General features: G+C 41.2%; 1 protein-coding gene and 1 long non-coding RNA gene across 2 annotated transcripts in view; both read right to left on the reverse strand.

Moving 5' to 3' along the window:
* Window positions 1–6937: 6937 nt before the first annotated feature.
* LOC136422887 (uncharacterized) lies at window positions 6938–9240 on the reverse strand. The gene is made up of 2 exons (XR_010753681.1): window positions 7990–9240; window positions 6938–7549 (listed from the first exon to the last, which is right to left on the reverse strand). It is a non-coding gene; the product is annotated as an uncharacterized lncRNA (long non-coding RNA).
* Window positions 9241–10293: 1053 nt separating this feature from the next.
* Window positions 10294–17747, reverse strand: part of LOC136422885 (von Willebrand factor A domain-containing protein 8-like) — a 41847-nt gene continuing 34393 nt past the window's right edge. Inside the window, 14 exon segments of the mRNA XM_066410801.1 lie at window positions 10294–11390; window positions 11638–11792; window positions 12304–12387; window positions 12635–12733; window positions 13156–13314; window positions 14065–14190; window positions 14701–14809; window positions 14906–14952; window positions 15278–15387; window positions 15858–15966; window positions 16186–16390; window positions 16549–16639; window positions 17007–17187; window positions 17339–17511. Of these exon segments, the coding sequence (XP_066266898.1) occupies window positions 11282–11390; window positions 11638–11792; window positions 12304–12387; window positions 12635–12733; window positions 13156–13314; window positions 14065–14190; window positions 14701–14809; window positions 14906–14952; window positions 15278–15387; window positions 15858–15966; window positions 16186–16390; window positions 16549–16639; window positions 17007–17187; window positions 17339–17511 (1757 nt within the window). The 3' untranslated portion in view covers window positions 10294–11281.

The following is a 17747-nucleotide window of genomic DNA, read 5'->3' on the forward strand; positions in this document are numbered from 1 at the left end:
TATGGATATGTTAATAGGGCATGACAACATCATATTGAATATTTCTGTCTTGGTTTGCGGCAGCATTTTACCGGAGTTACCGGGGGGTCCCCTAAGATGTCACGTTTTTTTACGCGCTCGAACCCACGGCGCTCCAACGCTGGTTGCCAGAGAGTGGTGAGGTTTTAATGAATGAATTTTGAACATAGTCATCTGAAGACCATACTTGGATAAGAAATGCATTCATTATCTTCGTCGAGTACTTGCATTGTTCATGAGCCCTTCACGCTCCGTGTTACAAGCGGAAAATGCTGTGAAATGTTTTCGCGAATGTTCGTTCTGATTTAGTACTACGCCAGGTAGTGTGCCTAACTTAGCACGCCTTTGTAATTTTGCTCTCTTCGGTAGTTGGTGATAAAGTTAAGAAAATGTAAACAAGACTTGTAGTCTACTATATTCTAGCTTTCTTTTGACCGGAAAATTTTGACTGTGTGCACTTCTCTCGTCGTGTGACGTCTACGTCTCCGGCAGTGCACTTTCGACCAGATGCCTTACACGTTAATTCGATCCCACCGCCGTTGATAGAAAGTAAGTCTAACGTACGGAGAACTGGGTACCAGTCATAACATCGCATGTCATAACATTTTGTCGGGAGAAAGAATCCCTCAATGTCTACCAACAATAAGAAACTATACATCCCGACGTTTTCTGATAGCCCTGTCTGCATACACAGTGGGGAACAATTAGCAACCCCTTCAGATGAGCAATAATGAATACTGCTGGTTGGTGGAAGAGTAGTAGTCGCATGGTGCATGTTGTTTTTCTCGGTTTGCCCTGTGGCTGATTTTTCCGCTCTACTTCTTCATTTTCGCTTGAAAGTTGACCCATAGTTATGCAAATATTCCCGACGACCCCTCATTCGCCTGGTGCCTGCCCTCCGTCGGCTTTCGGGTAACTTGGCTTCGGGATCCGCCAAGCCGCTATCGATCACCGGCCGCTCACCTACCAAAAGTCACCTACCTGAGTTTTAGTCCAGGAAAAACATGCATTGGCAGGGGTGTCAGACCTCTAAAGTTTCAATCCAGAGCCTAATTTCAACTTTCTAATCGGCACAACCCCTACGAATCCAGCCATGTTTACAAAAATTGACCTTTGACCCCCTTCTCTACCTGATAATCACACAAAAAGCATAAAAAAAGAGATATCGGGGAGCCACCGAGGGTATGGATTCCAGGCTAGTATACATGCGGTATATATAAAGTACAAACACTCCTTCCGAGGCCTACAGCCTATGTACAATTTTCTCCATTTGTTCCTCGGTATGATTGAACAAAAAGCGATCGAAGTTGTCTGCAAGCCAGATTATTCTATAACAGTCATCCACATAGGTGGCAAATCTCAAAATAAATAAAATTTCACGGTAAAACGTAAAGTAGGTAATACCAAGCTACTGGATTTCTCTCTTTTGTCGGCATGGCCATCAGTGATTCGTTGATCCCTTTGGGACCGATCATTAAAGATAATTGTCTAAGGATTACTAATGACAATAAGGAATACACCTTCAGCCTGGATGCCAGACCCCCAAACTCTAAAATATCTATCGTGTGTGAGTCTGGTTACATGTCTGGGGCATTTTTTTTCGAGCCAGCTCAAATGCTGAGCCAGGATCCCACCAATAGAACAGCAGCAGGATCAGCAGGGAGCCATAAACACCCCTGCCATGATTGCTCAAAGACTCCCAGCTGTATTTGTGAATCCACCAACAGATAAAATGTAACTGTAGATAAGGCCCATAATGTCTTGTTTCGTTGTAGAACTGTTACCACAAGATCTCAGTTTAATAAACAGGACAACCAGAGGTACATTCCTTAATTCACTTTTTTAAGTTCTGATGTTATTTTGGAAATAACTCCATGCACAGACTGGTTAATGATTAACTGTTGAGCTGTGTCTTGTCCATGATTCATTATCATCATCATCATCATCCACTGGTCTCTGCATCTGCAGTCGTTGGGACATCATGCAGCTGCATTCAGTCTTTCTTCATCTTCCTCCACGTTTTCTTGCATCCTGCGAGCTCCCTTAGCTCTCGGAGTTTCTTTCCTGTTGTGGGAGGGCCTCGACCTCTGTGCTTGAGGTCTCCCTTCTGCATGCTGAGTACGTTGACACAGCGTCTTCCTTTGTGTGCTTTGTATCTGTTAGATCTCAATGTTGAGAATTCCAGGGCTTTTTGTGCAGATGTGTCTTGTGGCATTCTGATGATATGTCCAAACATCGACCACCTGAGACGTTCGACTTTTTCGGAGAGAGGAGTTGTGTTGCAGATTTTGTATAACGTGCCATTTGTCACCATGCCCTTGGGCCATTGAAGGCCTGTAATCACACGCAGGTGTTTCCGGTGGCAGCTGTCCAGCTTCTCTAGCACTGCATTTTGTGCTGCCCAACTGTTGTAGTTATATAGAAATATAGAGACACAGCCCACACTATATCTGCGCAGCTACGTCCCCTTTTGAATCCGCTCTGATTTGGCCCGGTGAAGTTGTCAATCTTGTGTCTGATGCGATGAAGTGCAACAGTGGACAAAATCCTCCGGATACTATTTAACAGGGCAATAGGGCGTAGGTTTGCAGGTGGACCGGGAGTGTTTTTTTTGGCCTGGGCAGAGCAATCAGGGTTCCTTCACCAATAGATTCTATTGGGTGGTGACGTTCAAAGGCACAGTTCAAAATGGATGTGAGGACTGGGGATGTAATGTCACTCCATGTTTGAAGAGCTCATTGCTGACTCTGTCGGGTCCTGGTGAGCGCCCATTTCTCAAGGATTTTATGGCATTCTTGACTTTGTCCTCTGTGATTGGGACTTCAAGAGGCCTAAGGCTTCCTTGGAAAGAATCCATTTTTTTCCGATTGGGTCAGTGAGCTGTTGTAGGAACCATTTTCTTATGGCATCGGCCTTGAATTGCCCTGGTCTGTAGCAATGAAGTCGACCTTCAGCGTTGTGAACTGAGAGTGATGGAGTAGAAGTTCCTACTTTGGGGGCACGGGCTGCCCTGAACATTTTGCTGCAGTCATTTATGGAAGAGATCTCGTCTGCTAAGCTATCGGTTCTTTTGATCTCAAGTTCTTTCAGTCTTTGTCTATCTGCCGAAGGATGGTGTTACGTTCTTTTCTCAAAGCACTTCGGTCTTTGGTCGTTGGTCCCTGTTTGGTTTATCCGTAGTCTTAAGGTTTTCTGTTTTTCTGACAGTTTTATAACTTGGGGGTCTTCAGTATGCTGCCTATGTTTGTTGCTTTTGGGCACCCAAAGGGGGTAGCAGATGTCTGCATGCATTTCAGTAGGGTTTCCAGGGCTTTATTTAGGTTTTCAAAGTGTTTGTTGGCCACTTGATGTTGTAAGTTTTCTCTGTATTGCACTTGGGTGATTGGGTCGTATCTGACCTGGCATGGCCTTTCTCTCTCTTCTGTTTGTGAACCAAACAGGCGTTATCCATTCTGATACGTGTAACCACCGGCTTGTGGTCTGAATCGAGGTCTGTGCCTCTATAAGTACGAGAGTCTTTCAATAGTGGTTTACAGTTCAGCTTGCACAACACAAAGTCTATCTGGTTGAACACTGCAGTTGTGGATTTTGTACCTGCCGTTCTTTTGGGAGTAGCAGTATGCCCACCCGGGATGTGCGGTGGCGGACAGGATGTTTTAATGCTGTGTTGATGGCAAAGGTCATTGGAGAACTGATAAAAGTCGCCAGTGCTTTTCCATTGTCATTTCTTTTACCGGTTCCATATGAGCCTATGCACAGATTCAGTCCTGCATCGTGATCTGTCTTGCTTAATGTCCCAAGTTTGGCGTTAAAGTCGCCGCATACCAACAACAGCCATCTTGAGGGAACTTTGATGGCATTGTTTAGCTCATCATACAGTGATTCTACAATAACTGGATTCTCTTTGGGCTTTTTCTGTTGTTGGGCAGTTAACATTTACAATGCGGCATTTGGTAGTCTTACCATTTCTTAGTAGGGGAGATAGGTCCATAGTGGCAATGCGGTCACTTATGCGTCCGTAGGTGAGGACGTGGTTTTGTAACCTGGGTCCTATCCCAAAACCCAACCCGTGGTTATTGGACTTCTTCTGTTCCATAAGGATCAGTTTGTGACCTGTTTGAAGAATTTGTCCATGATTCGCTATTGTTAATAGCCAGTTGGCCAATTGTGATCCTACACGATAGATATTTTAGTGTGAGTGGACTTCTTCTATTCCATAAGGATCAGTTTGTGACCTGTTTGAAGAAGTTGTCCATGATTCGCTATTGTTAATAGCCAGCTGGCCAATTGTGATCCTACACGATAGATATTTTAGTGTGAGTGGACTTCTCCTGTTCCATAAGGATCAGTTTGTGACCTGTTTGAAGAAGTTGTCCATGATTCGCTATTGTTAATAGCCAGCTGGCCAATTGTGATCCTACACGATAGATATTTTAGTGTGAGTGGACTTCTCCTGTTCCATAAGGATCAGTTTGTGACCTGTTTGAAGAAGTTGTCCATGATTCGCTATTGTTAATAGCCAGCTGGCCAATTGTGATCCTACACGATAGATCTTTTAGAGTTGTCTGGCATCCAGGCTAATACACCTTAGGCTACACCTTAGAGTATATAAGTCCATCCCCAACCGCGCTCTTCATTCCACTACTTCATCTTCTCAAGACGTAAGTCACACCGTGATCTCCCAGACCGAAGATATAAAAGGTAAGTCCTTCTCACTTTATCTTGTGACGCCGAATTGCCGAGTGGCTAGCAAGCTGTAAGCAAGCACTGTGACATAGGATCGAAACGTCCCGTGTTCGATTTCTGGCTTAACTTTTTGTCCTTGGCAAAAGGAACCTAACTTCAGTTGGGAAGGCGATGGGTAGGAGAGTGTACAGTACTAGACACTGGTCCTGCGCTTTCAAAAGGCGTTTGGAGTAGCTTTACATTTTACCGTTTTTTTATGGCAATCGTCGTTGCTGGGTGCCATTCGCTTACTAGTACCACCAGGGCTCCTGAATAGCCTCTAAAAAGCCCGGCGGATGGCTGAAAAAAGTAGAAATTGGCCGAATAGAGTGAAAAGTCTGCTAAGGGAGTCGGCTACGGAGAGAGGGTACAATCTGCCAGCCTGCAAGTGAAACCTTAGTAAATATTCCCCCTATAGCCGGCGTAGTTAGTCTGGTAGAGACTAGCTCCTACACTCACTACCATGAGAAATTCCACATATTTTTTCAAGGTAGCGATTGTAGGAGCCCCGGTATACATATAGTAATCGGTTGGCACCAGGCTAGTCGTTGTGAACAATTTGCCACAAAAGCATCATTCCTTCTTAGTCTTACTCAAGCTGTTTAATAAAAAAAAGAGGTTTCGTATTTTCGTCCTAACTGAGTCCTCTGTCTAACGTTTTCCAGGCAAAGCTGCACCATGAGGCTGTTCGTTGGTACCCTGCTCGTCCTAACTGAGTCCTCTGTCTAACGTTTTCCAGGCAAAGCTGCACCATGAGGCTGTTCGTTGGTACCCTGCTCGTGACCATGCTCGTCGTGGCCATGCTCATCGACGACTCGGAGGGGTGGAGGCGCAGGCGCAGGCGCAGGAGGCTGCAGGCCGATGCCGATGGTACGATCAGCTTATCTAATCTTGATAAGATGGAGCCGATGTGTCGGTTGGGCTTGTTTTGCGGGTCTTTTGTAGCATTTTCTGCATTTCTACGTCCCTCTGCTTGGAGACTTGAGGTGTCACCGTTTCCCTACTCCGACCCTCTCTACAGGAAATGATGCATCACTAGAGAGAGGTAGCCCCTACCAGACTAACTACGCTAGCTACGAGGAAAATAATTTGCCAGAGGTTTGGAGAGTACCCTCTAAGGGCAAATGACGTTCTTCCTACAGACTGACTCTGCTGGCCAACTATTTACTCTATTTTTTCCTAATTTTACTATCCATACCCTAATAGAATAAAGGTCCAGTGAAGGCTAAGATATCCGTACAAAAGGCCATGTGCAAACATATGTGAGCCACAGCTTTTTGGCGTCTTATTCTGATTTGATACACACACAAAAAACAGCGTTACTTCTTCCACTAGATGCGTTTTCTTAATGATTGTCTTTATTAACTCGGTTAACAGGCGAGCTGATGGAGGTTGTGCAAGAGGCCAGGTCCATCCTGGAGGAACTGGATGACCTCGATGACATGGCGGCAGAGCATGCACCCATGGAGGCGAGGGGCGCCGGCTATGAGGATAACGGTAAGAAACTTGTGGACCTTCTTGCTTAAATAAACGTAAAAATTAGCTTCCTTTCCTGACTTCTTGAGAGGCCGGCGTTCAATTTTTGGCTAGCGATGATTCACGATTTTTAACATGGGCTAGGGTTCTAAAAGAGTAATAATCGATAAGGGGGAGTTTCGCCGCGCCAGTCAAGAACGAAACTGTCGCTCCTAGATCCTCCCCCGGGCCCGGCACTCCAAGCTTAAGGTCTGCAAAGTAAGCTAACGTAAAAAGGCATGTATACAAGTGCGGCATTTCATAACGTATTTGTTTGTTTATACGAAGAAATGGTTTACATCATATTGTGACGTGCAAATGTTACTTGAAACTCTTAGTATTTTTCTAAAAAGGAGACCAAGGCGTATTATGATAATTTGGATGCTTCACGATTCTTGAAAAACAAAACCACCTATGTCATAACACTAGATGAGAAATATGTGGATATTGACAATTTTTTTATATATCAATTTGCATTTTTTTTACAGACGACCGGAAGTAGAGCTGGCTACCGGAACCTGTCGACTCGGACTTCCAAAGTTTTCAAGGCACCAACAACCCAGATCGACCCGGGCCAAGTGACATTTACTAATATTATAACTAGTCATGTTCCATAGCTGTGTACTAACAAACCTCTACTGTAGTGATTATGTATTAAGGTGACTTTCGGACGTCTACATAAATCTATATGATATTTATTTTGTTTTCCCAAACGAAGCCTGCCCTTAACGTGCATTTAAACCATTCAAATAAGTAATTCTTTAATTGTTCGCGGCGTTTAAGAATGATTTAACATTATATCTGTATTGTAATGATTGCTTCATTTAACTGTGACTTTAGTGTAACACAACTAGTGTTAAACGGAAACTTACAAAAGTACAGTGTGACGTCGATATCTATGCAATAAGGTGGCATACATGTAGTTGTAATACTCTGCGCGGTTGACGATCTTTGGTTGAATAAAACTTATGTGACAATATGCAATGGGTTGAAGGATGCGTTGATCGTTTTGGTTGTTTTCATTTCCTTGTATGTTCCTGTTGACGCGAATAAATGCTTAAGTGTCTACAAAACAAAGATGAGTGTTTTGCTTTCTGTGACCTCATTCTGTCAGGAATAAACGGCGTGATGTCTGGGGCCACATGGTCAATTATCTGACTTACCACACGTCAATTAACTAGTCTCCAAGCAGATACAGGATTGGTCTATCTTATTAGTTCCATCGAGCTGAGGAAAACATATCTCTAGTTTGATTCTTATCCCCTCTTAGAATATAGCAGGTTTTTGGCCCCTTCAAGGTAGCAGAACACAGAAAATAGTGCGGCCGAAACTCTCGAAGACTGGGTAGAAAGCTACATGTGAGAGGCATCCATGTGTAAACTGTGCTGTGTGGTGTAGAAATATGTCGACTTGTAGACCGTAGGATTTGGATAGTGGGCCTTTTCCGCTTTGTGTATAAATGCGCCATCTTGTGCAACCGCCTCACGGGGTCAGTCGGTGCAGTTCAGTGACCTCTCGCAGAGCGCTGTTTCAAAGTGGGCGTGAGGAGCCGATACGCCGACAGGATTTTTCGGTTTTTTATTTATTTGTAGGTTGTACCCTAAACTCAAACATATTCGTTTTTCGTATTTCTCAAGTGCACCGCGCTATATTTTTTACCGCGTCGAAGCTAGTCACCTTGGGGCCCTTAACTATAGAAATCCCCATAGGCCGGAAACTGTGTTCTGCTACCTTAAATGTCAATATCTGTTACGGAGAGCACCCACGACCATGTACGTCTTTGCACATATATAGTAATCTTCTGAGGCAATGATTGATTACCAGAATTAACATAATTGCTGCCTAAGCTAACTACATTGTGGTCCACAACCTACGGCAGTACAGTCCAGATTTTAATAAAGTTTAACTTTTAGTTGAAGGAGACCTGTATGAACTTACACTTCTTACCTGACCGCATCTTCGTTGGCAACACGTATCTAAATGTACAGTTAATCCGCCTTTTAAAGAAATGTATATCAGTCAGGGCACTGATTAACAAACAGATGAAAACTCGATTCACATGCTGGGACCAGGGTTGACCGATACACGGCTAAAACCCTGTTTTTCTAACTAAATGAAATAGCCACAACCCTTACCTGTCAATTCCAGCTCAAAAACACCAACATTTCCAACAAAGAGGCCTCCTACAGCTACTTTTAAATAGCATATACATGCGGTTTCTGGCATTAAAATGGACCCTCTGCGCATGACTGTAATGGTGAACTTTGGCCTGTATTCGACCCGAGTAGACAACTACTTCAGATAAAATTCCTTTACATATGATCACCCATCCATGTAATTTCAGGTCGCAGTCAGATATCTTCTTGTGCCCCTCCCCGACTTATACCACTCCCCATTGTATATGATAGCAGATAGTTACCTGCAGACCAACAATGTAGCAACAAAGCAGAAAAAGATGGCAGCAGATTTTTTGACTCTCACATAAATTGAGTTTCTTTTGAATACATATATGGCAAAATATAGAAGTGATAAGGATACTTTTATAATTCTAGTCGTATACTATTGCAGGTAATTATCTGCTGCCATCATCATCAGGCTCAAATCCTTTGCTCTTGGTATGGTAAGGAGACACCTTGGGGGCCTCTTCAAGAGCAAAAGATTTGAGCCTGATGATGATGGCAGCAGATAATTACCTGCAATAGTATACAACTAGAATTATAAAACTATCCTTATCACTTCTATATTTTGCCGTACATGTATTCAAAAGAAACTCAATTTATGTGAGAGTCCAAAAATCTGCCGCCATCTTTTTCTGCTTTAATTTATTTGTTGCTACATTGTTGGTCTGCAGGTAACTATTTGCTATCATATATAAAGGGGAGGGGGTATAAGTCGGGGAGGGGCACAAGAAGATACCTGACTGCGACCTGCAATTACATGGATGGGTGATTATGAGTAAAGGAATTTTATGTGAAGTAGTTGTCTACTCGGGTCGAATACAGTCTTTGTGTGTGTGTGTGTGGGGGGGGGGGGGGCGTGGCATGTATCGGTCAAACCTGGTCCCACCATGTGAATCGAGTTTTCATCTCTTTGTTAGACAGTGCCCTGACTGGTATACATTTCTTTAAAAGGCTGTACATGTAGATGCGTGTTACCAACGAAGATGCGGTCAGTTAAGAAGTATAACTTCATACAGGTCTCCTTCAACTGAAAGTTAAACTTTATTAACATCTGGACTGTACTGCCGTAGGTTGTGGACTACAATGTACTTAGCTTAGGCAGCAATTATGTTAATTCTGGTAATCAATCCAGTATCTAATGAAAGGTTGTCATGATTGTTGCAAGATGCCTGAAAATGTGTATTTTGTATGAATGCTATCATGCTTTTGAAACAGTAAAAATTGCCTTGCACGCACAATAATTTGAATAAAGTCGGACGATTCGGATGTTACATTTCAATCTGTATGTTAATCAGTACTCTGACTGATAAACATTTCTTGAAAAGGCAGATTAACTGGGACCAGAATTGTCCGATACATGCCACGCCCTTCTGCATATAGGTAACATCCGAATCGTCCGACTTAATTTAGATTATTGTGCGTGCAAGGCAATTTTGACGGTTTCAAAAGCATGACAGGATTCTTACAAAATGCACATTTTCATGCATCTTGCAGCAAGTATGACAACCTTTCATTAGATACTGGATTGATAAACAGAATTTTTAAACTTTACTTTCAGTTGATAGGGCACTTGATATGTATTTGAAAACTAAAGACCGCAAAATTATATCATTCATGGTGACGGAGCCTTAGGTGTTCAAAGTTCCGACTAGTCATTGCCTAGCGATTAACGCCTAAAGGCACATTAACAAAATCTATGTACGACCAAGAATCTTTTAACTTTACTTTCAGTTGATAGGGCACTTGATCGATAGCAGATGCTATTTCATTTGCTTGAGTAACTTTTAAATGGTGAGTCTTCACTTATTTTGTAAAATGAAACAATGAGACAAGGAAAAACCGTTCAGTCCATAAGTCCACCAAATTACACTTTTGTCTGTATGATTTACATTACATTGATTAGTTTGTAGAGAATTATTATTAGAAACAGAAGTTTGACCTACAAGACCACACTAATTTATTACCTTGGTTCTCATATAGTCTAAGGGGAAAGTGCATTGCATAGCAAACGAACATCACAAAAGCAGAGGGCAGGGAGGTTAACTTCAGTATGACTATATCCAAGCATCCGTGAGACCTTCACGACCAGATGATGGTGATATTCACTCCATAAAACTGAGTGCACCAGGGCATACACCTGGTCCTCAAGCTTTGTTTTCAATAGGTTTTTCCAGTTCAGCGTATCATTAAAACGATCCTGGCCTAACCTGATGACACCATTCACAGCACAATATAGCACAGTTATGTATACACAGCACTAGCAACTGTGTCTAGATGCCCAGTGCAATGGAGGATAAGGGGAGATGGAGTAGAAGAGCCGTGAGCACCCATGAGAACGTCACGACCAGATAAGATGGTTATGATTAGTGCTGCGTACCTAAACCCGGTCCTGGTCCGGACTGTACCTAACGTTTAGGTTCAAGTCCAACAAAACCTAAACGTCTGGAAACAGGTCCGGACTCAAAACAAAAAATCTCTCGCTTATGTATAGTAATACCGGTACTCCATTTTTGTCTTAAGCCATCATAAACCTTCCTTAGATCGTGACATTTGCAATGAAAAAAATATGAAAATATTGCTGTTTTTGTGTTTTATAACTGAACTTTTGTGTTTACTACTGACTGTATATAATTTCGCATACATAGTTTTCAAATTGCATGTAAGATATATGCCAATTTTTGTAACAGGAAAAAAAATATTTTAGCACAAATATGCCATTGGTTCAGGTCCGGACCTGAACCTAAACCTCTGGACTTGAGTCCGAACCAAAACCTAAACTCTGGTTTAGGTACGCACCACTAGTTATGATGGATACACCTGTATGTTGTTTGTATGCACAGAATCTATTTTGTAGACAGCATGGTTGATGTGAAGATCTGCTGTAGGATCTGTGGGATGTTCTTGGTGTCCAGACACACGAATGCCTTGCCTGCGGGGAGACTTCGTGTCAACCTGCAATCACAAAATAACACTTGTTATATAAGAATGAGGTAAACCAAGAAACAGTGACAAGGAGAATGCATTTACATCCTTAGTACTCTCTTCAAGTTAAGGAAGGAACAATAGCTGTCGTATATAAAAGGTATACTAAGCGGCATAATTATCATGGCAAAAATAATCTTCTTTACCAGAAAAATGTTAGCACTAGAACAAAAGCACGGCCATTCTCAGTGCGATATTAGCATCAGGAACTACATGCCTTTCTGCCTGGTCCCCCAGTGTACCGATGAACAAGGCGAAGGCGTTGACATTCTCGTCTGCCGTCAAGGCCTTGGAGAAGAGTCTGGGAGAGATGCCGTATCTGTCCAGGTTAGCATCACTCACCACGATCACAAAGTACTCGTCTGCCTCATCCTGAAATACAGCAGGGGTAATACAGTCAATTTTATGACAAATTTCAACATTTTACAATTCGACAATAGAGAAGGCAAAGAGGGCGACCAAATGCAAGACGGAGAGACAGTCTTATCAAACATGGCCAAGTCAGGCATTAGACAAAGTGAGATGAAATGCATCAAGGAACAAATTTCTCCTTGCAGTGAATGACACCCTTGAATGGTGATGATGACTCTAATGATCCACCCCTGAGGTGTCACCAAAAATGGTACAAGTTGCCATACATGTATCAATTAGGACAATGGGGCAAATTCTCAACCATTTCAATTACATCCAGATAGCAAGGAGGGAATGGACATACACATAGAATAAGCTTAGGAAATGGACATACACATACATGTAGAAATAAAGCTTAGAAAATGGGCATACACATAGAATGAGCTCAGAGGAAATACCTTGATTTAATATTAGCATCTGTCAAATACTGAGAGACTTGACAGATGCCAACCACACTATAATAAACTCCTACCTTTACAATGTTGGAGATGGCATGTTCTGTGGCTTCTAAAGTGTGGTCTCCACTCATACAGAACTGTGAGTGGGCATGCATGGTCTGAAAAGTAGAACAGGGTTGTTAATAACGAGAATTGTCTATCCAAGAAAATTTAACTGGCGTCACAATTGTACCTAAATCAAATATAACAAACAGATAATATAAAATGTTGATTTAAGTTATGACTGCTTTATAACTAAATGATAGCAGTGAAAATAGTGAACCAAAATATTAGGAACTTGCAATGAAATGAAAAGGGGAAAAACATGGTCACTTGTTATTCAGGTCGCATGTTGCAGCTGTTTACCTTGATTGCGTCCAGTCTATCCTTGTTGTTTTGTGGCATCTTTTTCTCTGTGATGACAGGGATGTTGTAACCATCTCCAGAGTGACCATAAATCTCAAACTGGCAACAGAAAAAATAAGATACATGTTGTCGTGAATACTTGACATGTCACGTCAGGCATTATGGCTTGTGCTATTTACAATTCAAATCACAAAATTCATAGCAATTAGGGTGTTTGGCCCAAAACCCAGAGATCCTAGGTTCAAATCCCCTGAAATGCCACTGATGTTGTGTCCTTGGGAAAAGCAGTTAATACGACTTTTCTCACTCCACCCAGGTGTAAAGATGGGTACCTGACTTTGGTTGTGGAGGTAAAAGGTAGTGAAAGGAGAGGGATGAACTCCACCTTTACATACCGTGCCCTAGATACAACTTGGATAACAACCCACTGCCCCTACAGCCTCAAAAATGCTACGGGACTACCTTTACCTATCATGACTCATGTAACAAACATTCATTAAGTAAAATCTGTTGTAATCTACCTTGAATTTCTGCTCGTATCCTTCGAAGGCCTCCATGACCATACAGGCAGCCTCCATCATCCGCTCCAGACGTCCGTCCATCCCGTTAAACCGGTACATACTGCCGCTAACGTCCACGACAAGACGTAACCTTTTGGGTTTCTCTTGTGGAGCGCCCAACTGATTTTATGGGAGGGGGTTGGATGGGAAAAAGATTGTTATGTCCATATGATGGTAACAGTTTTAAATAACTAAGTTTTCAGAATAATTTTTTGAATTTGAGGGGATTTAAAAAATATCCAGAATCACTGACTTTCAGTAGACTGAGTGTGTTTATGATAACAATATCTTTGACATGACAAACTTATATAATTTAACGTAATTCTTAAAACTGGCCGTAAAACTTATTGAATCTGTTTGTAGTTGAGCTACCCTAACTGTAACTTCCACTTGTAATCAGAAATTATTCATCTAATTCAAGATTCTAGAGCAAAAGTTTGGTGCCCGTATCACTCTAAACTACCATATAACAAAGAATGAAATATCTTGCTTTACAGCACCTATAGAGTACCACTGGTTAACATATATTTGCCAGGATTTATCTCAATGGACTTGAACAGCAAATTTAAGTACATAATGACATGTGACAACCCATGCATGGTATACATAAGGAAGTATATCAAAGAATGTCTAGACGTTAGAAACTCCTCCAATGATTGTAAAATCCCATTGTCATCCTATACTACTACACCATATTGTATAAGATAGACTACCATATTGTATAAGATAGACTACTACATAATATTGTATTAGATACATTGTTTAGCCTAATAGAATGTTATCTATGTACCAGTGAATGCCATACTTTGTACCTAATGTACAGTTGTTGTGCAATAAAGTTATTATTTATTATATCATAAGACTGTACACCTCTGGTTCCTGTTCCCCTCTCCTTTTGTAGATGGCCTTCTCCCCCGTCAGTCCCTCGATCAGTTTAGCCTCATCCAGGTCCCCTGATGTCTGGTGCTTCAGCCACTGGCGCTCTTTACTCTTAGCCTAGAATCAATTACAGTACAATTATTGCTGACATTCAGAGGGACTCTACACCATTATAGATGCTGTGCCTGTTCTAGAAGAAAATAAATTTTTCATGATAACATGATGTCTAGATGAAAAATATGCTTCCATCAGATGGATGATTGATAAAGTCCATAAATCTATTTCACATATACAGCAAACATACAAAATAAGCCCATAGCATGTCAAGGACATAAGATACAAAAACGGGATTGTCCGGAAGTTCTGCTGCAATGACAAGGTTACACACCAGGGGGCCCAAGATTAACCTTGACCTTTGTCTTCCCAAAACCTACCAACATACCAAATATCATCATAATCCAGCCATGCAGAAATGTTCTTAAGTTATGCTGACCAGAAATATCCGGAAATACAGACAGACAGACAAGCCAAAAACTACTAGTATACCTCCATTTTTCATGGAGGTAACACATATTATTTGTGACTGAAATGAAGATATCATGCACACAAACAAAGTCTCTATCCTACCTGTAGACTGTCCAGGATGACACGTAGAGACTTGACCTGTCTCTTCACTCCTCCCGAGATCTTCTCATATGTCTCAGCATCATACTTACTCATCTTAATCTCTCTCAACCTGAAATAAAAGTATTATCAAATCATAGAAATTCAAAATTGATGGGAAGAAGGTGAAAATAGTAAGATGTGATTTCAAGGTAATCCTGTTACTAACCTTTCTTCAAAAGCTTTCTTGGCCATTTCTCTGGCTGCTCGCTTAACCTGTTAAGAAAGTTTTAAAGCGTAATGAATAATTTTCCTTTTTATGCATAAGATGAACAAAGAAAATCTTGGATTTAAAAAAAATATATCAAAATTCAACCATGTATGTCTACTTTGATTGTCCTTGACAGTTCACAATGATATGTGAAACTTATTTTAAGAGAATACAAGGAATGAAACAGATACTGTTGCTACTTTCCATTGGATGGCTGTTCACACAACACAAGTTCAGCACCAAGGACATAGCTTAACTTGAACTAAAAACTTCATTCTTATCCAATTACATGCAGCAAGTGGTATATAAATAAGGAAAGAAGTGTATCACCTCCTCTGGAACCTGTTCCTTTTCCCTGTCAGGTACTTGGTACACAGGGTGTCCTCCATCCAGCCTATAGGGGCCACCAATACCTCCCAATCCTGCCGTGTCTCTGCCACCTGTATAACAATCACACAATTATCATAATCTATGCAAGAAGCTTATGGCTAGCATGGGATGCATCTTTTCTCTAACCCAAGAAAAGTGCAAGCAAAGTATACAACAACATAGAACCAGTGGGTTTAGATGTATGATCCAAACTCCATTTGAAAACAGTAATAGGGGTTGCTAGAAGCAACAGCATGTACTACGAATCATTATAGGCCTACAATCACCATAATCTATACAAGAAATGTATGGCTAGCATTTGAAATATCTTATCTCCAACCCAAGAAAAGTGCAAGCAAAGTATACAACAGTGTAGAGCCAGCAGGCTAAAATACATGATCCAAAATCATTACAAAACAGCCATAGAGTATGGTAGAAGCAACTTCTACGAATCATTGCAGGCAGAAATTTGGCTTGATAAATACCTTATTGCAATGCTGAAGAACATATGATTTTTTTAAAGACAAAAAGGTGTCCTTACCTGTTCCACCTGCCCAGGTGTTGCCGCCTACATGTGGAGCACCTGTAGGATCCACCTTTCCATGTTTGGGGTTTTCTGCCTTTTTCCCAAGTTCACGTTCATAGGTAACCTATACAAACACCATATGAAATTGCTTAGACACGCATATGGGTAAATTTGTTATTCCTTTGTTTAACTTTTGTCAACCAGTACAAATCTTACAGAGAAGAAATACTGTAGAATTCTACTGGAATCTGAATTTTTCTTTGCATGTGAATGTAAAAGTATGCTTAAAAGATGAGAAGTAGAAAAAGAAATATCATAATTATGTTGGAAAATGTAATTGTACCTGAAGGGGTCTGCCATCCTGTTGACCAATCATGTGCCTCCATTCCCCAAGGGACCTCTCCAGATTGGCCAATCCCGTCTCCCACAGCCTGACACACCCACCTGCGTCCACGGTAACTAGGCTTTCATGGCTGGCTGTTGCCATGACGACATTGACATCAGACATGTTGGCCATCCAGGAGACATATGGTGACACAGACTGGGCTCTATAAAAAAACAGAAATTAATGATGTGGCAATGTTACATTTGTTTATGATTAATACACAAAATAAGCAATTTTTGGCAAAATTGTTGAAGTCTTGATGTATTTCACTGCCACTGATGATTGACACAGATAGTTTGAAGAAGTGGCATTAAAACTTACCTTGGGATTGGGACATAGCGAACCTTCTTGGCACCCATGTCTACAACTTCTAGTAACCCTGCAAAACTGTGGGTCAGGTGGCCAAGTTCTCCTGGAAGGAAAGTCTAGATTTAGTTCTGAATTAACTATATTACCCCCTATAATATGTAAGTGATGTAGTTCACTATACTATATTCAATGATAATGTCACAGTTACTAATATTTGATAGTATTTATAAGCAGCATTTTGGACTAAATTTCCTAAGTATTCTGGCTTCATGTTCAATTTGTTATCTGTTCAGTCAAGATGACTATGTTTATTATAATCTTTAACTTGAAGACTTTGATTTCTAAACATCTTAGTTTTCCTAGAAAGTAATTACAATCTGAGTAAGACAGTGTTTCAATGTAACCATTAAATCTTATCTAAATTTTAGGGATAAAACAAATCCAAGATAAATAATTTTGTGGGACAAAACCTTTAAGTTCTTTTGGTGCCTTCCAGTGAGGTACAATCCTGATGACTTGTCCTGAGTTTGCGAGGATCTCTGTCTCCCTGTTGGCAGGTTTGGGCCTCCCCTTAAAGAACGGGTCATGCTTGGTGGGGTCTTCATTCTCCTCCTCTGCTTCTCTGGGGAAAGTGTAGACTTCATTCCCAGACTGTAAAATAGAAAAGAAGAAAAAGGTGTTTTTTTTGTTGAAAGCAATTCATCAGGAAAAGAACTGGAAAATTACTTTTCTCCAAACTTCAATCAAAGTCTATGAACAAAGTACAAAGCTCAATCAAACATGTCAAATCATAAAATATTACCAGTAACTCCGGAAAGCCAATGACAATGGAAGCATAGTTGGCCTCGTCTCCAATGATCCTGTTGGGAGAATTGATCTTCTGATCAAGCGCCATGCTCAGTTGATTGTCGGAGAGGCCTTCCCTTCCAAAGGCATTCACTTGGGCAGGCTTCACAAGGACAGCCTCTTGGCCAACTGGTGTACAAACAAGACAGAGTTCTTTGTGTACTAGCACTAAAATATGATTCCAAGGCCTTTTTACATAAAAATAGCTACTTTGTATGTAGTGAAGGATACTTTCATGATCTCAGGTGTTTAGTGATTTGAGTCATAACTTACGCTAAAACTGTACGAGTCAATGAACAGTTTTGTGGAACAAATTATAGTCAAGCACATAGATTAAAACAGTTAGAAAAGCTTGACACATCAAG

The sequence above is a fragment of the Branchiostoma lanceolatum genome, chromosome 17 (assembly GCF_035083965.1).
Source record: "Branchiostoma lanceolatum isolate klBraLanc5 chromosome 17, klBraLanc5.hap2, whole genome shotgun sequence".
Classification (NCBI taxonomy): domain Eukaryota; kingdom Metazoa; phylum Chordata; class Leptocardii; order Amphioxiformes; family Branchiostomatidae; genus Branchiostoma; species Branchiostoma lanceolatum.